This window comes from Sander vitreus, chromosome 6 (genome assembly GCF_031162955.1).
Source record: "Sander vitreus isolate 19-12246 chromosome 6, sanVit1, whole genome shotgun sequence".
NCBI lineage: Eukaryota > Metazoa > Chordata > Actinopteri > Perciformes > Percidae > Sander > Sander vitreus.
The window spans coordinates 30605841-30630643 of NC_135860.1; the positions used below are offsets into that span (position 1 = coordinate 30605841).

At 41.1% G+C, this 24803-nt stretch overlaps 1 protein-coding gene across 6 annotated transcripts in view; it reads left to right on the plus strand.

Moving 5' to 3' along the window:
- The window catches only part of usp45 (ubiquitin specific peptidase 45), a 44405-nt gene extending 20604 nt beyond the window's left edge, over nucleotides 1-23801 (plus strand). Inside the window, exons 9-20 of one of the 6 annotated variants that reach the window (XR_013502169.1) lie at nucleotides 5055-5142; nucleotides 7739-7820; nucleotides 8238-8329; nucleotides 8965-9021; nucleotides 9775-9906; nucleotides 10739-11393; nucleotides 12157-12254; nucleotides 12427-12513; nucleotides 15584-15728; nucleotides 17098-17180; nucleotides 19381-19519; nucleotides 20725-22879. Coding sequence is in view for 5 of the 6 variants with exons in the window: in XM_078253697.1 (XP_078109823.1) it covers nucleotides 5055-5142; nucleotides 7739-7820; nucleotides 8238-8329; nucleotides 8965-9021; nucleotides 9775-9906; nucleotides 10739-11393; nucleotides 12157-12254; nucleotides 12427-12513; nucleotides 15584-15728; nucleotides 17098-17180; nucleotides 17497-17595 (1618 nt within the window). In the remaining variant the exon portion in view is untranslated. Of the gene's footprint in view, nucleotides 1-5054; nucleotides 5143-7738; nucleotides 7821-8237; nucleotides 8330-8964; nucleotides 9022-9774; nucleotides 9907-10738; nucleotides 11394-12156; nucleotides 12255-12426; nucleotides 12514-14015; nucleotides 14089-15583; nucleotides 15729-17097; nucleotides 17181-17496; nucleotides 19254-19380 lie in introns of those variants that run through there. The other 5 variants (XM_078253697.1, XM_078253699.1, XM_078253696.1 and 2 more) reach the window with 5 other exon arrangements.
- Nucleotides 23802-24803: the final 1002 nt, after the last annotated feature.

A 24803-nucleotide genomic window follows, 5' to 3' on the forward strand; every position in this document is an offset into this window, starting at 1 on the left:
GTTTGCATAGAACTTTTTCGAATGGGCTATATGCAAAAATACCAGTTATTATATTTATTATATTCTTATTATATTTTTGATGGAGCCGTGGGGTGTTGCACAGGCCGGACAGGGAGTGTAAGGGCTAAAGCATCTAGTCAGCTTTCAAAATAAAAACCCTGTGGAGACTCCTGATCATATATCACATTGCTACACTATTTTAACAACTAAAACACAGCCACAAATCTTTATTCCATGATGTTCATAATTGGACTAAATGGAAGAAACCATTAACTATGTAGAATACTTACTTTTATGGTAGTAGCACAAAAATCCACAACAAAATCTCTGAGTTGGGCAGGCAGGCAAGACGCTCTGCTTCGGAGACACTCCTGGTGTGGTATGGTGCATGGCGGACGACAAACAAGAAGAACAAATCCACAACACAACCAGAATGAGCCACATATGCGCCTAGTGGAGTCCCCTGGTAATACACTCCTCCACACAGCAACTCGTTTCCATTCAGTCAGGTCTAAAGCTTTGAGCTGAAAGGACAGTCAATAACTGCTCCTGTTTACAGAGATATTTTTCTCTTTGACCTTTGTGATGGCTACACTCTGTGAATATAGCCTATCATCCTGACTTGTCGCTGCAAGCTTTTGTCACTCCAAGAGGTTTGTGTCTGCACTTGGTCTGTGGGGGCAGAGAGTGCTTTTCCATTTTTCTTTCACTGTCTTTCTCAGTATGTTGATGTTGACAGGCAGGTTAATAAGGATTTCTGGCTCCAATGGGGGCCAGTTTGAGTTGAGTTTATGTGCAACACTGGAGCTCTATTCAGCCTATTAATTCCGCTCTTTCCAATAGTTTGTATTAGGGCTGAATAACTTAGGGAAAAAATCGAATTGCAATTGTTCTGCCAGATATTGCGGTTACGATTCAATTTCAAATCGAGATTTCAATTTGAAAACAGTGAATCGTCGCCTTAGTTTGTATGTGTGTTTCTGCACGTGTGTGCACATGCATTTGACCTCAACCAGCTGAGTACCCCACAGCCTGCCTTCTCCTCCTGCCAGCGGAAGGGGTCTGGTCTGGGCTCGGACCAGTGCCAAGCTATGTGGGTTGGATGGTCAGCACCACACACTATCTGGTGCCAGAGAGGGTCCCAGCTTGTACCCAGGCTTTTTTTTTTAACTACCAAGCATCATTGTTGTCAAGACAGGGGAAAATAACATTGGATTAAAGAATCAAATATTTATTTTATTTACATCCTCCTGGGCACCTGGAGTCTGAGGTCAGGGACAGGGGTTTTTATACAGCCTGTGTTATTGTGAATGGAATCCAGTCTCTACGTATATCTAATGGACAAAAAGGCCGTACAGAGGCATTCATCTACACCTGTTTATTTCAGGGACTGATTCAGTTTTCAGAACAGCCACTGGACACTTGTATTGCAAAAACATGAACATTGTGCTGGCTCTCTGCTCCACTACATACCCACATCCTTCAAATGTTTATCAGCCTTTATGGGAAACCTTACATTCCTGATAGAAATAGCAGAGGACAACAATATATTTCATCTAGTGCTCTGGCTGGCATCCAGGACACACACACACATCTACGTTGACATAAATGCAGTACACACTCAAAAAGGCAGGGCCGGCATGCTGATCTGCTCAAAAGGAAGACCGCTTTCATGTTGAAAAAAAGAGGCAGATATTCATAGTTGCTTAAAAAAAGTAATAGAAATTTTGGTTTGCGCACATATGCTGAGCCGAGAAGCGCAGTCAAGGGGTTCTAACTTTCCAATCTGATGATTAGAATCCATTCACTTTGGTCTACCTTGTGAATTTTCAGGAAATCTGAAAATAAGGATATCTTCTTATGTCCAAAATAGGAAAAAAGAATACCTAGTTGATAAATACATTGTTTGTTAGAGGGAGACACGAGGGCAAAGGTGGCAAATACTTAACCTTAAAATCGTGTAAGTTGCAGCAAAAGACATTGATATAAATATTGCACTACAGCAGAACCAAAAATGCTTATTACATGGCCCCTCTAAAAAATAGAATAAAAATAACATAGGATAATCCTGTTTTTTACAGTATAGCTAAATATGAGAGAATGTTAGATGATAGAGTATGTTATAGTGATATGTTAATATGTTGTATGGTCTACATACTATACCATATCATTGTGCTTTACTTAGCTTTAGTGAGGCAAGTAGAAAATAAATGTTTTAAAAACATTTCTTAGGGACCAGAGGTCAGTAGATACCAAACATATTGATTAAAAAAAATAAAAATATTTGAAGGTATCTATATTCCACAGTGGGCTTTAATTTGATATTGTGATTGGCTTACAGGCATTCAAATATACCAATATATCATGATATAGCATGCATAAATATACCTTTGCATTTTTAATAATTTTATGTCTGTCACCTAGCAGCATATTCAGCCAGTAAACATTAAAAATGGTAATAAAAGGATGAATTTAATATGTGAACTGTGTGCGGGTGCATTGTGTTGCTCATACAGTGCGTGCGTGTGTGTGTTTGTGGGGGGAGCTTGTGTGGCCTTGTGTCTGGTACTAACTCATCCGGCTATTAATTGTGTTAGCACCGCAGCTGTTTGCATTGGCCAGATTGAGAGCAGCGCTACAGGGCCCTTCTGCTTTTCTCCACTGGGATGAGCTTCCAGACCTCCTCATTCCCAGTGATCCCAACCAACCTTTTTATTTTTTTTTCTCTATACTTCTCTGCGCCCCTCTCTCACTCTTTTTCTGTCTCAGTTTTTTCCTTCTCAGTTTTGCTTTATAGTTCTCTCTGTGTCTCTCTTTTGGGAGATTGACAGACTAGTTAGCTGAACAAGAGGGAAACATTCCTTTGCATGCTGAACGTTTTTTGGGCTGGCGAATAAATTACATATGCGCTATCTACCCCCCCCCACCTTCCCCATATGTCTGCACAAAAAGGGCAGAAGAGACAGAGATTGTGTCTGTATATGTCGGGGGGGAGACAACTTTAGGCTCCTCCAGACCTCCTGGTTATGACCTGTGTTGAGGGCAGGTGGTTGGCTATCTCTCCCCCAACTACAGACATTCATTCTTGGGCCACATGTCAGCGTGTCTCAGAGGGATGATTCATTTAAAGTGAATTCTTTCAACAAGTAGGATTATGGACAGCATTAATGAAAACGATGGTTACAAAACACTGCAGCCAGAGAACACAAATGGCTGTGAATATTATTACTGTGTATATTAATAAATATTTATCAAAATGGTGCTGGCTATCTGCTGTGTCAAAGAATTGGTGGCCAAGATTCCCATTTAAAAACGCCTCGTCAAACCACAATACACAAAAGAGATCTCTTTAAATTGACAGGAGATTTGTTAATACTACACCATAAAGAACTGACGGCTACTGGTGTAATCCATAAAGTACCAGTAAAGGACCACCAGTACTATTAATGGAGTTAACCCGCCAGACCAACTCCACGTTGTCCTAACATTCTCAACATTTGACTGATGGCTTTTCAAACCAGTGATGTGGCATCTTAGAGTGTGTTGTGCCCGTCGGACCAACCTGTCCTGTGGTTATGTGGCTGGTTCGGCCCAACAGGTTGCAGTGGCTCTAGCCTTGGCTGCCCATCTGCCCCTGGCATCTGTCCCCACATCTGCTTCACTGCGGACGGCCAGGGGACGGACCCAAGGAGAGCCTCCCCTCTAACCGCTCTGGCATTAATGTCCAGGATGGATATCCACCAACTAAATGGCAATTACATGTTCCGCAACGGTAAAGCTGTGGTTTGACTGCTGATTATCATTATTTGCTTTCTGCAGAGCACTTTTTCCTTGAAATGGCCCTCTGTATTCTACCGAGATAACCCAATGGAAGAAAGACTGTGTAAATTGGCTATTCATTTTAGAGCCTTGTCTACCTTTTGCGACTTCCTGCCAGCATAAATCATGATTGAAAACCTGTGGAATTATTTTGAATTATGGAATTACAGAAAAAGAATGCATGAGGATCTAATACAGTATATCATTCCTGGTTAAACACTGGTTAAAAAAGAAGAATCAATGAAATAATTGATTGAAATAATTTGAACTTTTTGCTGGGAGGGGGAGTCATGGTGTGCTTAATGTCACCTTCATGCTTATCAATATGTGCATTGTTAAAAAATATCAGACTTGCAAGCATACAAGTTTTTTGTTGAGAAAGGCATTGTGGGGATTTTAGGAGCCACATGATTTTTTTCCTTCAGTTTCAGATCATTTCCCCTGTTAAAAACGCCGTCCGAAATCCAAAAATGCAAAGCTGAAAGAGCAGGTTTGAATCTGTGAAAAGAGAAAAAAGTGAGTTAAATCTCTAATAGGACTGTTGAATGTCTGCAAAACAAGTTTTAAAACTTTGACGACACAGATTTGTAACACTGAAAACATTAAACTGCCACAGTGAGTATACCCAAATTGTCAAAATTAAAAGGTGATCTGCAAAACATGATTAGATAGAAAGAAAGTATTGCTTTCCAGATTTACAAATTGTTGAACAGCTTCCAGGCAGATAGATGGAGTGCCCTTCAAAGCAATTGGGAGAGAGACCTGGGGGTGACATTAGATACAGATGTTTGGGGTTCTACACAATCTGAGTGGTCCAAGGTAGTTGAACAACCGTGACTTGACTTGTCTTAACTTGTGACTTTGTTATACCGCTGCTCAGCTCTGTAACACCTCTGTTGTACTAGTGATTGCTTTATTACTTCCACCACGCAGGTTATGTTTTCGGTTCGGTTTGGTGGTTTGTTTGTCTCTCAGCAGGATTTACAGAAAAACTGCTGGCCCGATTTTCAGGAAACTTGGTAGAGGCATAGGCCAAGGAAAAACCCATTACATTTTGTAGAGGATCCAAATCACAGGGCGGATACACAAATAACTCTTCACTTTTGTTTGCGTCTGGGAAAATTCACACTGTATTAACATTGTGAGATAGAGAATGACTTGGCGGAGGTCCACATAATTGTTTTTGACTTTCATCAATGTTTTTATTTATTTATTTATTTATTTATTTTTTACAGAGCTCCACGCTTCAAGGGCTACCAACAGCAAGACAGCCAGGAGCTTCTGCACTACCTGCTGGACTCGATACGAGTAGAGGAAACTAAAGTGAGCTTACTTATTTATACATACACCTGTAATGGCTGTAAAAAGCTTAAACCCACATGGTTTTTCAAAGTCTAGAATATATTTGGTGGGGATCTTTTGTCATGTTTTTTTGCTCAAGTTTTAGTTTTCGTTTGGTAGAGGAAAATGTGCTAAAAGTGAAGACACCACATAGTTAGTCGGTTTATAACAAAACTCGAGGCTGACCGGGGATATAAAGCTGTCTTTCATTTTTTAGCCACTCTAATGCTAATCATCCTCCACTTTGTGTTTTGTGCTAATTAGCTTATTTTATAACAAGTGAACATGCAAAACTAAGATGGTGAACATAGTAAACATTATACCTGCTAAACATCACCATGTTAGCACTGTAACTGTGAAAAGCATGCTGACATTAGCATTTAGCTCAAAGCACTGCTGTGCTTGAGTGCAGCCTCACAGAGCCGCTAGCATGGCTGTAGACTCTTAATTGTTTTCTTCTTGATTTGGCAAATTGTATTTTTAAGTGTTGGCCTGGATTGCTGTAATTGTGTTCATGCTAATATCCAAAATGAGTTGATAGTAGCACCAAAAACAGAAATGTCAAACACGGGCGCCCGCATAGCTCAGTTGGTAGAGCCGGCGCCCATATATATAGGTTTACTCCTCGACGCGGGGGGGCATGGGTTTGACTCCGACCTGTGTCCCTTTGCTGCATGTCATTCCCCCTCTCTCTCCCCTTTCATGTCTTCAGTTGTCCTGTCGAATAAAGGCCTAAGAATGCCCAAAAAATAATCTTTAGAAAAAAGTCAAACACACATGGAATTCTGTTTGTTTTTGAAAGCCATCCTTAACTAGCATAGTCATAATGTAAGACATTCAGCTGTGTGTTTGTGGGTGGCTGTGTGCTCTCACATATCCCAATATCTTGGCTCTAGCCAGTTTTTGTGTTTAAACCTGATGGTGCCATGTTTTTGGCAAGTACAGAGAACCCCTTCCCCCCAGGCCTTCACGGGGCAATTAGGAGACCCCACAGCAGCCCTTTGCAGGGCCCCACCAGTGGTTATGTGAACCAAGGAGAAGAAGTTAGCGGGTGTGTTTAGTGGTCAGGCCCAGACCCAGGAGGGGCCGCAGGCTAAGCTCCCCTATTCCCATTTAAACTTGTGAACACCGACAGTTGTGCCACTTAGGGGACTTGCAAGTGGCACGACCGGCATCATTGTGTGATCTTGGGAAACCCACAGCTGCTGAATGAGCTCCAGGGCCGTCCCATTGTGCTTGTCACCCACAGCCCCCTCCTACACACACACACACACACACACACACACACACACACACACACACACACACACACACACACACACTCACTCATCAGCCCATCTCCCAATCCAATCAAGGAGGTAAAGAGGGAGGGGGTACGGCCTCATCTATTCATTCACTCAGAAACTCATTTATACAGCCAAGCACAAGTGGCATTTTAGCCTACATTGTTGAATGATTTTTAAAATGAACGCAAACATTAAACTAGTTACTAACTTCTCTAATAAATATGAAATGTGTTATAGAAGGTTTCTTAATGTAGCAAGTCCAAAGACTGGACAAACATGACACAAATATTTTTCCTTAAACTGACAGCGATTAATCTATACCTGAGTGAGCCAGAATAAACCCATTAATTTTGAATAGGCATATTTGAGTAATTCATATACCGTTTAAATATTATACACACACTGTCCTGCGTGTGTGCCTCCGAGGTAGGCATTTTTGCAGTGGGTGTCGCCAACCTTTTAGAGGCCCTAAGTGTTTGTGTTGATTGGCCATTAGTATCAGGGATCTAAATATGCTAATTTGTCCCCAGTCAATTATCACCAATTAGCTGAGATGGTAGGTATTACTCTCTCAGGGCATGGACTGTCCTTCGCCCTGTCTTCGTTTTAGTTTCCACCCCTGCACCCTTGTACCAGCAACCCTCTCCACCCCCTCTAACCCCCTCCCTCAGCCCATCCTGTGTGGGACAGTGCACGCTGTTACTTTATGGAGAGAGAGAGAGAGGGAGGGTGGGGGTTACTGGTAATTAATTAGTAGGAGAGCCTCAGCCTGGTTTGACTGCTGACTGAGGGGTGAACGCTGGCCGGGCTGGGATTAACAGGACTTTTTGACCTAAATAGCCATTCCAGTGCGTGGGTCCCGGGACAATGGGGGCTGACTGGTCTCGACCACAGACATAGACCAAGGCCAATTATCTATTGATTGGTGCTTTACTATGGCTGTGCCTGCTCACAGCTCTGTCGCCAACACACTCACTGACCATGTCACCTTCAATGAGTGGGCCCTGTGATGAACGTATAGACACACACAAACACTGTTCATTAAGAGATTTACACGGTAACGTTTTTAGACATGCACAATAATTATTTTACACTAATGATGCTTGTAATATGTATACCTGTCAAACTGAGCTATAGGCTAGACTTTGATATTTCACTAATGGATGTAATAGAGGGAATTCAAGAAAAAACATCCCAGAGTGAGTTTTATTTTAATTCATGTATTTGTTTTGCATCTAGGAATATCACTTTAAGTGACCATTTTTATATTATTTTGTTTTTGTTGTGTCCAGAGGGTGAAAGCGGGAATTCTGAAGGCGTTCAACAATCCCACAGAAAAGACAGCAGATGAGGAGACCAAACGCCAAGTCAAAGGTTCATATACTCGCTGTAGTGGATACATAGCCAAGATCAATAGTCCCATCTTGTGGCAGTAAATGGAAATACAGCTCAGTTACTAATCAGGCAAAGGGTGGTTTGATGGAAGACAGAGCTAGTCTATGTTAGATAAACCTTAACTGTCACATTTGTATTCATATTATCAATAAAACCCAGTTGTATACCTGGCCTTTACGTCACTGTTAACACTGAAAAAAAAGTTAGACAGTTAACGTCATCTTAATTTCAAAAAGTAAGCCTACATATGCATTTTTAGTCCAAGACAGGTTAATATAACTAGTTATCAGCCTTTATTGGAGGTCTAATAGTGACCCGAATGGTTAAGTGGATTGTGAAGTGACAGACTATTAATTACATTGTTCAATTGAAAACTATGTCTATCTTTCCCACTAGCATACGGAAAGGAAGGTGTGAAGATGAACTTCGTTGACCGCATTTTTGTAGGCGAGCTGACCAACACAATTATGTGCGAAGAGTGTGAGCATGTAAGTGTGCGTAGGTGAACCGTGTGAGCCAATCAGGTTCAGGCAGGCATAGCTCAATGGAACACTGATGAAGCACAGGGTCACTCTATATTCAGGCAACCTTATCTTCAGACAGTAGTTGCTTTTGAATGCAGTAAATGTGTAACCCAGTTACTACTTAATACTTTGTTGTGAAAGCTTCCCCACCTTTTTCATATTTCATTTTATTTCACTACTGCTTTAAACTATTGCTGCAGGAGGCACAGTCGATTGCCAGACGATTTCCAGCAACACTGGCATTCTCAAATCATGAATTGACAGATATTTGTCACTGACCTGAAGTGAAGCTAACCAACATTAAGTTGCCGTTTCTCTTCTAGCTGTTACATTCAGGGAACATTTCTGACTTCAGTACCCACAACCAAAGGATGTACTGAAAAATAAATAAGAGGAATTCCGAGGTCAACAGAAAAAGCAAAACTGCAGCAGGCATGTACAATAAAGTGGGAGCTCAGAGTTGTTAACAAAGCAAATGCCATTATGAAAACTAATGAACATCCTTGAAGGTAGAGAGCACCAGGTGACAACTAGTTGATTGGCTATTGTAATGAATGCATATGCTGCCGACACTGACCTACATGTGATTTCTCTTTCAGATCTCCACAGTGAAGGAGGCTTTCATAGACATATCCTTACCCATCATAGAGGAGAGGGTGAGCTGCTACAATTGTTCATAAGAAAATAAATGCAAATAATATTAAAGAATGATGAGTATTACTCTCATAGAGTATACCTAACCTAATGAGTAAGAAAAACAAAGTGTCAAAGTTATTTGACTGATGGCAAGATATTAGAGCCCGACCGATAACGGCCAATATTAGGCATTTTCTAAACTATCGGTATCAGCATTTATAATGGCCGATAAATGAATATTTAAAAAATAAAATAAAAACGGACGAAACACCCTTCAACCATGTTCTGAGTGTTGGCGTTGCATAGTCTGTCCACCAGAGGGCACTCTACAACGTCCCTGTTGGCAACACTCATGTTTAACCCTTTAAGTTTCATATCTTTAAGTTTGTATTTTTATACATTTTATTTATCAGAACTTTAATATATTTGGATGTTCCTCTGTTCTGTTGTGACAATAAATCAAACAAGTTTATTTTTAAACTGCATTATCATATTTTAGTGAGGACTCATAAATAACTACAAATAACTAATGTTAGGGAAATCTGTTTGTTTTGTTACGCGTTTCTGGATGTTTAAATATATATATATATATATATATATATCAGACTTTTAAATCACCAAATATTTGTATCGATATCGGCCTTAAAAATCCTTTATCGGTCGGGCTCTACAAGATATGCAAGGCTTTGCTCGTTAATTGTTTTTTGCAGAACAAGTGCTGCCACATACTGTTTATGGTTCTATTTGGATGATGCTTTATTTATTGTACTCAGATATCAAAACCATCCAACCCTGGTAAGCTGGGTAAGGGCAACCGGGAGCAAGACAGCCACGTGACTCACAATGAGCAGGTTCTTTCCGCAGCACACTCGGTCAACAGAAACACAAAGAAGCTGAGCGGACAGGTATTGTTTATATTCATGCTTCTCGTGAAATGATCTGCCGGGTTTGTTCATTTGTTGTTTTTCTGTATCATGCTACATGTTTTTCTTTCCTCCAATGTCTGCAAACTGATGTAGATAGATACACACACATACACACATATCTTTGCAATGTGCAAAGCATGGGCCAACATTATATTAATTTCATGGTGGGTAAGCTAATAACTGATGTTTTTCTGATGTGTAATTATCACAACATATTTATGAAATTTGGTACTTCCCCTCTAGAGTATTTCACATCCATGTTATGCCCTATTTCCACGTTGACTCTGCTTACAGATAGAGCCACAACGCTTGCACAATATTTGGCATCTGGCACATCAGGCTAAACAACACAGGATATTTCAGATGATGTACAGGGTGGAATATTGTTTACTGCAACGAGTCACCAAGCTGTCTTGCTATATCTTTGTGTTACTGTATATTGGGCCAGAGAGATATGGTGTCTTATTTCAGTTTAAGTTTCCAGCCATCCTTACAAAAGTAGTATATCTGTTGTAGCTTGCAAAAGTCTTTCCTCAGAGTCAAATGTGCTGATTTCTGTAACCAAGTCACAGCATTTAAAGCATTCCTCCCTAGTCTCTTGTGAAAATGTCATACGTAAGGACGTCAGAATATTTTACGTGCCTGTGCTGGCAATGCTTTAATTCATATTTGAGTTGTGCAAAAAATTATGTTGACAGATGGCCAGAGCAAATGAATCGAGATCCTTTTTAACCCTGACACAAACATGTCAAGTTTCCATGAGTCTGCATCTCTGAAAGGGGCTGATGTAGCCGTTCTTCTTTTCCCCCAGAAGCAGCAGAGCAGGAGGTCTTCGAGCTCTGTGGAGGAGAAGGGAGCAGGCTGCAGCGCGGAGCGGCCAGAGGAGGAGGGGGTAGCTGGTGGATCAGCCCGTGGTGTCTCTGTCTGCAAGATGGCCGCTGCTGGCAGCCTATCAGACGGCAGTGAGAGAGACTCAGGTGCTCAGGACAGCAGTAATGACGCTGACAGTGAGGCCTCAGAAAGCGAGTGGGCCCCACGCACCTCCCCCTCCAGCCACGGGCACATGTCCACCCCATCGTCCACCCTCACTCCATCCCCTACGCCCATCTCTGCCGCCGCCTCCTCTGCATCATCCTCCAAGAGGCAAGGTGGCGCCGTAGAGCAGCTAGTTACTGCAGTGTCTAAAGTCAACCTTGGGTTTACTTCTGGGGACTGCCCTCCTTCGACACACTGTTCTCCAGAGGAGCAGGGAGAAACGCAGTCCCGAGATAACCTCCACCATCAACACCACCAGGGGGCCTTCCAGGCGCTGTCTCACAGTTACACACCCACTTCCAAGGAGTGCTCCATCCAGTCCTGCCTCCACCAGTTCACCTCTGTAGAACTGCTGATGGGCAACAACAAGCTACTGTGCGAGAGCTGCACTGAACGTAGACATAAACAGCTGCTCAAGAGTAGCTCAGCCGGTAAGAAAAAAACATCTGCAAACGATAAAGAGCTTTTTAGGAGCTTTGAGAATGAGCAACAGTCTACAAGTTGCCTACCTGCAAATGATTGACATAAATATTTTCAGAATTATTGCCAGAATATTGTACATGTGATCATTACATCAAAGGTTGTCCATAGGAACCCTTTAATTGTCTTTACCCCATTAGGGATCAATAAAGAGTATACATTATTATTATTATTATTATTTAAAGTGACACTCCACATACAGAATTAATCTTTAGAATATCGAATTCTCATCCCCTGTAGGCTTGATCGTTGGCTGTAAAAAGGTTGGAGTTTCCTCCTACATTGAGCTTGAGTTCTTGTCATTTAGAAATAGATTCCAACAATTCCAGATTTTGCTCTGGAAAAAAGTATCAAAACAGCCATAGAAATTTCTTAATCCACTCCTGTGGCATAATTTACTTCTCATATTTCTGCCATAACTCAACTGACCGTGTTGAGATCATCAGTAGCAAGGTGTGTTTGCACACGCCAGAGCAAGTGCAAATTCTTACTAGTGTGAAAATAAAGGGCTAACATCATCTTTTTTGTCATTTTCTCCATGGCTCCAGATGTTCCTGTAATCCTGTTATAAACACTTGCTATTTTCAGTGTGTTTTTTTTAATCACTCAAATCTTTTTTCCAGAGATTCATGACTTTTTTAGTTTAAATAAAACGGTATGGATGTTTTAACTGTTAAACCTGACATTTCTGTGTGTTTTGGGTTATTGGCATAGACAAGAAGGTGGAGAAGATTTACACCAGTGCTAGGAAGCAAATGCTGATATCCTTGCTGCCTCCTGTCATCACGTTGCATCTGAAACGCTTCCATCAGGTGAGAAGCCACACGCTGCCTTTTCTTGCCATCCATTTAATCATGCAGATGGTTCAATAGTGTATTTGATGCAGTAGTGTGTCTTTTACATATCCTAAACGGTGACGTTGTGGGGCTTTTGTTGTGGTCTACAGGCCGTTAATGTGCCGCTGTTCTGTTTTTGTATTTCAAGGCAGGGATGAACTTACGAAAAGTGAACCGCCACGTTGACTTTCCCCTGATCTTGGATCTGGCTCCATTCTGCTCGGCGTCCTGCAAGGTATTAAACTTCTAATCCAAAATTGAAAAATGATCAGTGTACTTTGTCAAACTTGTGATAAAAGATGTTTAACCTCTTAGCATAAAGGGCTGGGGGTGGAGGACAGGGGTAGATAAAAAATCAACAGTATATGCCACATAGAAGTGGTGTGTATTATTTAAAAGCTGCAAACCTAAAGAATTATTTGAGATGCAGCTCAGCACTGCGTGTCAAGTTGTTCTAGTTATAAATCTCTAATAAAAAAATAATTATTTAAAATAAATTGAATGTGTATTGGGGCTTAAAACATGATGCAAATGTATGATGGCCTTTCTTATGCTCAATTATGTCTCATAAATTGCAGCAATTTCTGGGTTGATACCATTTGTTACACATATTTGCTAAATTAAAAAAAAAGTACCACTGGGGAATTGATAAAAATGGTCAGAAATCCCTCAAACACCACACTAAGACACCAAGGGACCAACCTTGAGGAAAACCATAGAAAAATCTATGCTTTAGAAACCCCCTTATTGTCAATATACAGGCACAGGTCATTTTATACAGTGAGGTCAAATTTCAAAAAATGGTCTTACTACAGTAAAATGGCTACTATGGGGACTAACATTATCACACATAAATACATTTGGGCTTACTGAATCCATAAGAGTCTCAGTGTTGGGGCGACCTCTAGCTCACCCAGTAAGAGCGTGCGCCCCACGTAGGCTGAGGCCTTTGCAGTGGCCCAGGTTGAAATCCGACCTGCGGCCCTTTGCTGCGTGTCATCCCCCATCTCTCGCCTACCTTTCCTGTCTATCCACTGTCTCTCACTCTGAAATAAAGGGAAAAAAAGTCTCAGTGTTCCAGTCATACCCAATTTATGCAATCCCAAGACTGTTTAGGGACAGTGGGGCAAAAAAGTATTTAGTCAGCCACCAATTGTGCAAGTTCTCCCAATTAAAAAGATGAGAGAGGCCTGTATTTTTCATCATAGGTACACTTCAACTATCAGAGACAAAATGAGAAAAAAAATCCAGAAAATCACATTGTAGGATTTTTAATGAATTTATTTGCAAAATATGGTGGAAAGTAAGTATTTGGTCAATAACAAAAGTTCATCTCAATACTTTGTTATATACCCTTTGTTGGCAATGACAGAGGTCAAACGTTTTCTGTAAGTCTTCACAAGGTTTTCACACACTGTTGCTGGTATTTTGGCCCATTCCTCCATGCAGATCTCCTCTAGAGCAGTGATGTTTTAGGGCTGTCGCTGGGCAACACGGACTTTCAACTCCCTCCAAAGATTTTCTATGGGGTTGAGATCTGGAGACTGGCTAGGCCGCTCCAGGACCTTGAAATGCTTCTTATGAAGCCACTCCTTCGTTGCCCGAGCAGTGTGTTTGGGATCATTGTCATGCTGAAAGACCCAGCCACGTTTCATCTTCAATGCCCTTGCTGATGGAAGGAGGTTTTCACTCAAAATCTCACGATACATGGCCCCTTTCATTCTTTCCTTTACACAGATCAGTCGTCCTGGTCCTTTTGCAGAAAAACAGCCCCAAAGCATGATGTTTCCACCCCCATGCTTCACAGTAGGTATGGTGTTCTTTGGATGCAACTCAGCATTCTTTCCCCTCCAAACACGACGAGTTGAGTTTTTACCAAAAAGTTCTATTTTGGTTTCATCTGACCATATGACATTCTCCCAATCCTCTTCTGGATCATCCAGATGCTCTCTAGCAAACTCCAGACAGGCATGGACATGTACTGGCTTAAGCAGGGGGACACGTCTGGCACTGCAGGATTTGAGTCCCTGGCGGCGTATTGTGTTACTGATGGTAGCCTTTGTTACTTTGGTCCCAGCTCTCTGCAGGTCATTCACTAGGTCCCCCCGTGTGGTTCTGGGATTTTTGCTCACCGTTCTTGTGATCATTTTGACCCCACGGGGTGAGATCTTGCGTGGAGCCCCGGATCGAGGGATTATTATTTATTATTGTCTTGTATGTCTTCCATTTTCTTATAATTTCTCCCACAGTTGATTTCTTCACACCAAGCTGCTTATCTATTGCAGATTGCAGAGTCTTCCCAGCCTGGTGCAGGTCTACAATTTTGTTTCTGGTGTCCTTTGACAGCGCTTTGGTCTTGGCCATAGTGGAGTTTGGAGTGTGACTGTTTGAGGTTGTGGACAGGTGTCTTTTATACTGATAACAAGTTCAAACACATGCCATTAATACAGTTAAGGAGTGGAGGACAGAGGAGCCTCTTAAAGAAGAAGTTACAGGTCTGTGAGAGCCAGAAATCTTGCTTGTTTGTAGGTGACCAAATACTTATTTTCCCGAGGAATTTGCAAATAAATTCATTAAAAATCCTACAATGTGATTTTCTGGATTTGTTTTTCTCATTTAGTCTCTCATAGTTGAAGTGTACCTATGATGAAAATTACAGGCCTCTCTCATCTTTTTAAGTGGGAGAACTTGCACAGTTGGTGGCTGACTAAATACTTTTTTGCCCCACTGTATACAAATATAACATTTTCATATAGGAGAAAATAAAACATTTTTATTGCATGAGAAAGATGCATGTCGGTAAAGGAGAGACCCGTGGGTGTTCATACTACCCATTTTCATTCGGATATCTTGAAATGGGAGGATAAGGGCCTACTTTGAAAATGTCCATGCCAGTTTTTCCCTCACTAAATTGAGCCTTACTTTGGAGCGTTATTTAGAGAGGATAAGGGTCTACTTTGAAAATGTCCATGCCAGTTATTCCCTCACTACCAAAGCTATGGTTGGTAGGTAGGTATAGTTTCTTAGATCGTCTAGTTTCATATGATACCAATATCTTCACTGTAGCTGAAGTCGAGCCCGCTACAGCCTCTCAACAGTGAGAACTACTGACAGTATGTCGGATTGTTAAGAGGTTAATCTCTCTTACATTCACCACTACTTTACTATTTCTAAGGTCTCTAGTAGTTCAGTTTGTAATGAAAGTCCTTAGGTGGTAGTGTTCTTGGAGACCTCCATCTCTGTATAGTTCCTTTTTCTTAGCTCTGTTTACCTTTTTGCTAACCCTTTTTCTCGTTTTTTACTAGAACCTGGCAGCTGGTGAGCGTGTCCTCTACAACCTGTATGGGATTGTCGAACATAGTGGCTCAATGCGGGGGGGCCACTACACTGCATATGTAAAAGTGCGTGCTCCCCAGAGGAAAAGAGAACAGCACCACAGGAACCTGTCAGGTCAGGGTTTGGCTCTCTTGAGCTCCTTAAAGACCTTTTTATCTTTTTTCTGTGTCGTGTGTTTGAGTGCGGTTCACGAAAGTGACCAGAATTTTGCAGTAGGCCTCACTTTTTCTTCTCTTTTTAGTTCACTCAATGCAATATTCTCGGTTTAATAAAGATAAGATAAGCCGTTATTGATTGCCAGCGGGGAATTTTGGTTATTGCAGCAGTACAAGGAAATAAATAAATACAGAAGTATAGAAGGTAACAAAAATAAATAATAAAAGTTACATAATCTAAAATAAGAATAGAATAAAAAAAAAAAAACTATACAAAAGTATTTGAAGACAAAATGACATGGTAAAGTGACAGTGGTGTTTTCATCTACTTTGAACCTTTTTGGATGGGACAATGGTGTCCTCTCAGAAATGGAGTCCATTATGCGATGAGAGAGACCCTCAATAGCATCCCCATAGTCCTCCAGGAGCAGTTCCCAATCTGTGACATGAAAACACTCCTGGAGGGTTTCCTCAGTGTCCTCGGACCAGACCTTCACAGTCCTTGTTGTTTCATCCATCTTGTTGGCGAGGGACTTTACCTTCTCGAATGATCGAAAGAAAAGGTTTAAATGTTCTTTCCTTCTCTAATTTTTCTCTGACCTTCACACCCACTCTCCTGCCGCGGCGATAGTGTCTCCATATCTCCTTCGGTAAATGCGCCGAAGGAACTCCATGGCGGTATTCCAGGAGCTCGTCGCGGGTCTATGCAACCATGGTACTCCAAACATATGCAAATAAATAGTTTTGTACTATGCAAACCAGCATGTATAAAGTGCTATCTTAGGCAAATCACTCTGTTTGCATTTACCTAATTTAGTAATGAAGTGCACAGATTTGCATCATTATAGTTTTATTATAATATCAAGATAAGGGACGAACATTTATATAAGCTTATTAGCCTATTAGCTATTTAGGAAATCTAAATGAATTTTACAAACGCTAAACTAGTTTATGGACAGGAAGTCACATGTTGCTTCCCACATGGCTGTTTGTATTTTATAACAAACATGTTGAGAGACAAATCTGGACCCTCATGACTGACAGATATACAGAGACACCTTTGAAACACACACAAACATACTTCTCTATAGACCAACGTTACAACCCGTCTAGGGTAAAAGGGCCGCTTCTCCACATATCTGTACACCGAACAAGATTATTTACCCACACTGGCCTTTAGTCAGACTTAAAGAAAGTAACAGAAGACCACTACCAAAGAGTTAGTGCTTTTTTTTTAAATGTATCTTTAATGACGTCGCCACCACGAGACAAATACAAAACCACATAGCAGCTTATTTCTCTGTGTGTCTGTGTGTGTGTGTTTTCAGGTGCCAGGGATGCCGGCAGCAGCTTCCAGGGCCAATGGGTGTACATCAGTGATACCACTGTTCAGATGGTACCAGAGTCAAGGGTACTCAACTCTCAGGCATACCTGCTCTTCTACGAGGAACTGCTGTAACGTGTCTAGCAGACGTATTTTTCTCTAGAGCTCCGTTTTGCTTCGTATTGTTTTTGATACATGCCTGTACTACTCCTCATGCTCTATCTGTGACTAAGTGGGGGGAAGAAAAGGGAAAGACTTCCCTGTGCACTCACTTTTCTTACTAGAGGAATAACTATCATTTGCATCCACATTCTCAAATAAAATTGGCACCTCTGAATATCTTAGATATAAAAGATGAACATCAGATGTTAAAGTTATTATTTTCTGATAATTCATGTTTTAGAAATCCTACCCTTTAAGAAGAGGTCGGGAGAAAATAGTGTTCCTGAGCTGTTTTAAGTTTAACGACCGTCACGATGACATGCCTGAGGTATCTGCATGAAGGACTTTTCTACAGTAACTACAGGAAGTAAGCAGAATTATCGCATGCTAAACTGCGCTAAGCACTGACTAGTTGATGTCAAGTGTGCATGTATGTACACATGCACACATGTATGAGTGAGTGAATGAGTGAGTGAGAGACAGGAGAATGTAGATTTAAGGTGCTATGTGTATCATTTTCACATTGCCACAATAAATTGAGTTAGTATTATAGTTAGTGTAATTAACGTAAGCACTCGTGAAGAAGATTGGCTCCTCTGTCTGCATTCTACACAGAATATTTTTCATTGTGTGGCACTGGCTCAGATTTGTTCCGATGTGTGCTTGATTGTTTCTGGCAGTGGCAGATTATAGATGGTAAGAAATGCCAAGAGAAAAATGAATTCAGAGATGTTTGTTCTTTTCAGTAAAGAGATTGATGCATGAGGACAAGTAGCAATATCAATCGTGACAGAGTTTATGGGAAACACGGGCGTTTATTTGAGAAACTCGAGCACTAATAATATAGCACCAGTGGTGTTAAATAGTGGCTGGTAATTCCCTCAGCCTTTGCCCTCTTTATTTATGTTACTGATAATAACCAAGCTATCACAGCTAATAGTAGTTTACATTGGCATAGTGGTTGAAATTGTTACACATAGCACCTTTTAAAGAACAGCACAACAGTTATTTTACAGCCTCCTTCGAACACATTATTTTTTCTTCTTTACATCAGAATGTTAAAATGTAAGACTATCAGTGAATTACATTTGCCAAAGACAAGTTTTGCAACTGCAAGTCGGAGCAGAAAATCCAAACCAAACCCACGAGGAGTTTACTTCATACAGTTTCTTTAACATTTCTTCTTTCGAGGCCGTCAGTATGGTTCTCGAGTGTCGTTGCACAAACAAACCTACTCTGTTTATCAAACCAACAAAGCACCATGTCTGCCTTTGTTGTATTTCAGCTCTACTGCAACTGTGTAGGCGCACTCACAAACCCATTAAGATGTTCAACAAAACGTCAGCGCTGTGAATATCCCTTATACGATCAATAAGGTTGCGCAAAACGGTACTATAAAAAAGAAGCAAACTCAAGGCTTTAAGCCTGACTAGAAGGAAAAAAAAAACGTCTTTGCTGTAATGTGCATGGGTTAATGTTCCAATGAATGTATTGCCTATTATTGAAATGTCTGTCAAATGAGCTGTTCATCTTTTTCTATGAAAATATTTTAAATGAAAACATTTTTCTTGGTTGTTGACATTTGCCACAACAGTAGAAGGGAAAGGGTTGAACACGTGCATCAGAATCTAGAGCTTGATTATTTTTTATTTTGAAACGAGGACAAATTCAGTGCCTGTGCTTCAGGTTTAGGAAACCTGTGCATGGTGAAATGAAAAACATATGCATAGTCAAATGCAAAGAGGGATATTTGTGACAAACAGTATTTATGTACAGTAGAAGTTACTGTAAGAAAAAAATAATGAGTATATGTAATTGTACATACTAGAAACAACACAAAATCATGGTGCTTAAGGCGTGCAGGGTTTTTCCTCTAGGCGGCTTTTTGTTTCCAGAAAATCATTTAATTTCATTTATAAAAAAAAATTAAAAAAAAGAAACCATTGAAATGAGTATACCCACAAACTGTATCAAAATAAAACTAATTTATGAACTGAATATCCTACAAGGCTCATCTTTCTCTCAATGCGTTAGCCTTGTGCAACAGCACCAGGGGGAAGTTTTTATTTATTTTTTTTATACTGTTTCTGCTTTGGACTTGATGTCATTCTGTTTTTACTCTCAGCGAGATGTTGTCCAGCATCGCTGTGGGCTGTCGCTGTGGATCCAGTGGTGCCACACTCAACCCATCTTCACCGGTGATCGGCCCTGACGGGAGCAAAGCAGCACTGCTTCAGAACATGTCGCGAGCTGGTGAAGAGGAGGTGGGTGTGGAATCAGGAAAAGGGCAACGTCCAAAAACATCGCTTTGCACGTCCTCTTGTTCCCACACGCTGTGACATCCGAGTCATGCTGCTGGAACATTAAAACAGGTTGTCAAGCCGCCACCAACAAAAAGAGCAAATCTTTTCTGAAATACATTTGTCTATTTTTAAAGCGGGAAGGGTGGGGGGCTTTTGGCTTGGGGACATGCTGCTGAAGCATTTGATGTGATTTAATCTCACTTAATGAAAGACACCCTCCCCCTGTGTGAGGCAGATGTAAGAAACTAACGCTGGAATGCTTATTACTGTCTTCCTATCTACCAGCAGTGGAGGTTACATGTTACTGTTCTCACCATGCACGCCATTGTCACTGTCAGTGTCACCTAGGTTGATACCACACCACACGTATCCTGCGTTAATCCATAACCCAGTCAACACATTTCTCATGAAAACACGCCTCAGGCTTTGCTCCTCACAGTGCATATACTGTACATCACTATTATTAACACCAACATAGCACTGAACAACACCTGCACATAACCCTTTCTTTCCTAAACCAGGATGTGTTAAATAGATTTCAGACATGTTTTAGGAAACTGGTGACACCCAGTAAGAGCTACAGAGCAACCGGACACAGTACTGCATTTGTATTTCATTGTTGGCTTTTTTTTTTGCTGTGCTAATCGTTGCTATTGAAATTTATCCAGGCAGCCAACGCATGCTTAGCGTATGCTGCCCTCTGCTGATATAGACATGTTTTTAGAAATACCATCAGGTTAAATGGCTGGATTACCAAAAACTGCATTGTTGAAACAGGCAGTATTATATGTAAAATATACAGTATGCACAGAACTCCTGTATCATGGTGTAATGTCAAAAATTCAACTGACAAGATTAAGACACTTTATTAATCCTGCAGGGGAAGTTACACTTTTTCACTCAGTGCCTGAAATACACAGACACGCCCAGATCCTATATACATGCACTAATGGAGGGAGTAGAGCAGTAAGGGGTTCGGTGCTTTGCTCAACTCGGCAGTGCCAAGAAGGGGAACTGGCATCTCTCCAGCCACCAGTACCCACTCCGTACTTGGTCTGCACAGGGACTTGAACCGGGGAACTTGTTCCCAAGCCAAGTCCCTATACTGAGCTACAGCCACACTTTATAACTCATTTTGAATGTCATTCCCTCGGTGTCGTCTTCAGGCAGGAAGCAGCAGTGGATGTTTTTGCTGCCAACTGAAGAAGCAGCTGAATCCACTCATCGGACTTCTTTAACATCTAAAATAAAGCGAAAGGAGGACAGTCAGCGCGTGAACTCATCACAGCAGTTCCTCTGCTTCATCCAGACTTCTGTTCAAGCCGTTGTGGATGGCGTACTTCTGAGCCTGGCTGATGATCTAGGGATGTTTGTAGGCAACGGTCACTCAGTTTGTTTTAAAAACACTTCATTACACAACAGCACAGAGACATCCCAATGTGAAGGAAACACCGGAGAGTTGACTCAAAGGTGCAGTAGGTAAGCCTTATAAAACTAACTTTCTATGTTCCAGTAGAACTACATGAAGCAGGTCATTTAAAAGAAATCCAGCTCCTCTAACACCACCTACAGCCTGTAGTGAGATTTGCAAAAATCCACAGTTCCCTGTTCAGATGCACCAATCAGGGCCAGGGGGGGTGTCTAACTGCGTGTCAATCACTGCTCATGCACACTCATTCATTCTCCCTTGTGGGGGGAGGGGCTTAGGAGACCGTTTTGGGTTTTAGCAGAAAGGGGGGAGGGACTGAGAAGTTGTCGATGTTCTTTTTTGGCTAAGTCCTGGATCTTCACAGTCCTACCTACAGCACCTTTAACTGATGTTATATTAGCATGGAAGGAGACGTTGTCAGCAGATTGGCAGATTCAATGTGTGTGTGTGTGTTGTGTTTTTTTTTCTCTGCAACGAGATAACAAAATTTCAATAATGATTCAAACGTGAACATAAATTGTGTGCATTAGAGACAATCAAACTAGGTCAGGTGGACTCTCTTTAGGGACTTTTAACACAACAATGGTACTGAGAATAAATGTGTCAAATGTTACTCACTGAAACTGAGGAGGGATGGCCTCTGGTGAGTTAAGCAGCCTTCAGGCTTCAAACTAAAATTGCAAAAAGTTTTGAGATCTTGGGAAAATTCCAATCCATGTTCGATAAACACGGAGGTTGCCATGCTTTTATATTATTCTACGGTTTATCCTTAAGCCCCCTGACACACCAACCCGTCGGCAGAAAAGGCAGTCGGACTGATCAGTCGGCTCCCCGAGGTCCAAAAAGTGCCTCGGAACACACCGAAGCGACGCCGACTTGAGCGTACGTTCTGCATGTGCGCGAGACGTAATACAAAAAATTAAAACCAGAAAAATGACGAACGCGTCACGTTGGTCTGGCTTCTCCAGCCGATAGTAGTGGCGGCTTGTTCAGAATACGATCTCATATTGTACTAAAATAGTTCACCGAAACGCGTTTCTGAAAACATTTTAAGCGAGAAATAGGCCGTGCAGTTACTGAATCTGTCTTCATTTCAGATCGACAAAGGTCAGTTTAAAAGATTTTCCTCCGATTTTGAGAGACTCTAGTCACGCTCATCCCGCTCCCCGTTTCCGGGATAGCTCTCCACCAATCAGATGGGTCATTTGAGTCCGACTGCCGGCAGTGTCCGCCCTGCCGATTATACACGTCAAATCGGCCAAAATGAAGGACGACGGCACGGAACACACCGAACAGACTCACCGACCTCGCCAAACTGTCCGACGGCCGATTATCGGGTTGGTGTGGTGGGCTTTACATACACCACTGTAACTCTGTATGGGGAAGTACTCAACCCACTAAACTTGTCCCTGTTTTTTGTCTTCAGAAAAGGGCATTATGAATCATCTACTGTGTGCATTAAAATCATTCTTCTCAACTTCTGTTTTTAAGATCAGGAATCCTCACCGTCAATCCACTACACATTGCTTTATTTGTATACATATCTTTAAACAAGATACTTCCTTCATTCTAGAATTAACTCTTTGTTTTACTGTTACCAAAAATGTAATATGACATTATTAAGCTTTTTTTTTTTAATCATGTTGTAGACAAGATGGGATTACAATACACATTTAAGAGTCCAAATGCTGTATGCTGTTTGGCACTGCAACCTACTGCAAAGTACTGTTGCAAGAGACCAATACTAAAATAGTTTATTATATTTGTCAGTAATCAGATGACTAATAAATGTGAACCTGGTGCAAATGTTTCGCTTCCTCTAAAACTTGTAGAACTTTGACAAAGGTGCTCTTTAGCTTAGTAGTAACCTCAGTGGTAATACATATACTACTTGACATATGTCAGTGTGATGAAACTAATCACAAAATCTGTTTTTTTTGTTTTTTTATCACAACAGTTTTGACAATATCGGCCTACCATTTTTACATCGTAAATCACTTAAAAAGTATAACTCTGAGCTCTAATGGTAATGGACAAGAATGCTGGCTGAATGCTCATGTGGGTCTGTGTGTTTGTAAAAAGGCCCAAATCTACAGTTTAGTTTTAATTGATCATATTAAGGAGGTATAAGCATACAGGAATGCAACTTATTTTGTTTGGGTTTTTTTAAGATAATTTTTTGGGAATTTTAGCCTTTGACAGGAAAGGGGGAATAGAGAGGGGGAAGACATGCAGCAAATGGCCGCAAGTCGGACTCGAACCCTGAGCCGCTGCACATGGGCGCCCGTTCTAGCAGGTGAGCTACCCAGGCATGCAACTGTTATCGACCACATCATAAGATGATAGATAATTACATCGATCACCTGAGTGCCTGTCATATACGTTTTAAATTGTTCAGTATTGTGCTCATTATCATCAACCTCATTAGCATCTGAATGGATCTATGCTGCCTTTACGTGCCGCTCGTAAGCTCCTAGACTTCAGAACGAAGAAGCGATAGCGAAAAGTAAAACTAGTTGGTTAAGATACTGCCCACAGGTGTGTGTTGGCTACATAATTCCCCTCAAACAAGACATACAATAATAGGCGAATGCACTAAATCCAATGATGACACCGGCTGACACGTTTTAGGGGGAAAGCTATGCAAATTGATTATGTCCGAGTGTCTTTTTACATATCCTACTTTTTATTGTGTCTATTCTTTATGTTGTATATGTCTACATGTAGGCTTGACTGTTAGCAGTAGGCTTTGCTTTATTGTTTATTCTCTTTTTGTTGTGTTTATAGTATGCGCCAAATACACCAAGGCAAATCCCTTGCAACAAGTGTAACGTTACACTTCACATTAAACATAGGCCTACTGATTGATTGATTGATTGATTGATTGATTGATTAATGCGCTGACTATACAGTATACTGTAGGTTTAATAACGGAATTTGTTTTGCTCTAACCCCTAAAACATCGAGGATTAACTTTGCCAACATGCTACAAGTGACATTTCAACAGTGTAGAGATCCACGTATGACCAAAAACTGAGTGGCTTAATAGGAGAAACAAAATGTTCCCAGTCCCAAAAATGAACACATCGGTAGTCTACGTGTTTTAGACTCAAAGACACCCACATACAGAATCAGAGACTAGCTAGATCACATGTGTCAAACTCAAGGCCCGCGGGCCAAATCCGGCCCCTCGCACATTCTGATCCGGCCCGCATATCAATCTAGGTTCACAATATATTTTGGCCCACCTATAATTGCGTGCCAAACCAAAAACATGGGAAACTGTTTTTCAACTTGCAATTACGCGACACTCAAAGCAGAATTTGGCAAATTTGCTGACTTTGAGACTCAGAAGTTCCCCCAGAAGCTGAGAGTTTTCATATTCAGGCTGTGAAAGAGCTTGTTGTGAGTCAGCTGTGTGGTTGCCTACTTAGAAAATGTAATCATTGTTTTGCTTGATTTGCTAAATTCTAGGATGGCTTTGGAACTTTTTTTGCTCACTTCTTTAGGGCTTTATGTCGACCAAACTGTAAGTGAGAAGACTATATGAGACATGCAATAATTGAGTCAAAGATATTTGACTTTTTCGATGAAATAAAAGCATGTCAATACACTATACAGGTCTGGCCCTTGATGTGATTCTCTTTTTCCAGTGTGGCCCTTAGTGACATTGAGCTTGACACCCCTGAGCTAGATACTAGATCCTCTTCCCCTTTCCATTTTAGGAACGTGCAACTATACACCCCCAATCTGCTTCAAGAGGCAGGCAGCGTCACAAAATAATAACCAAATAAACGCCTGAGTTGTGATATTACC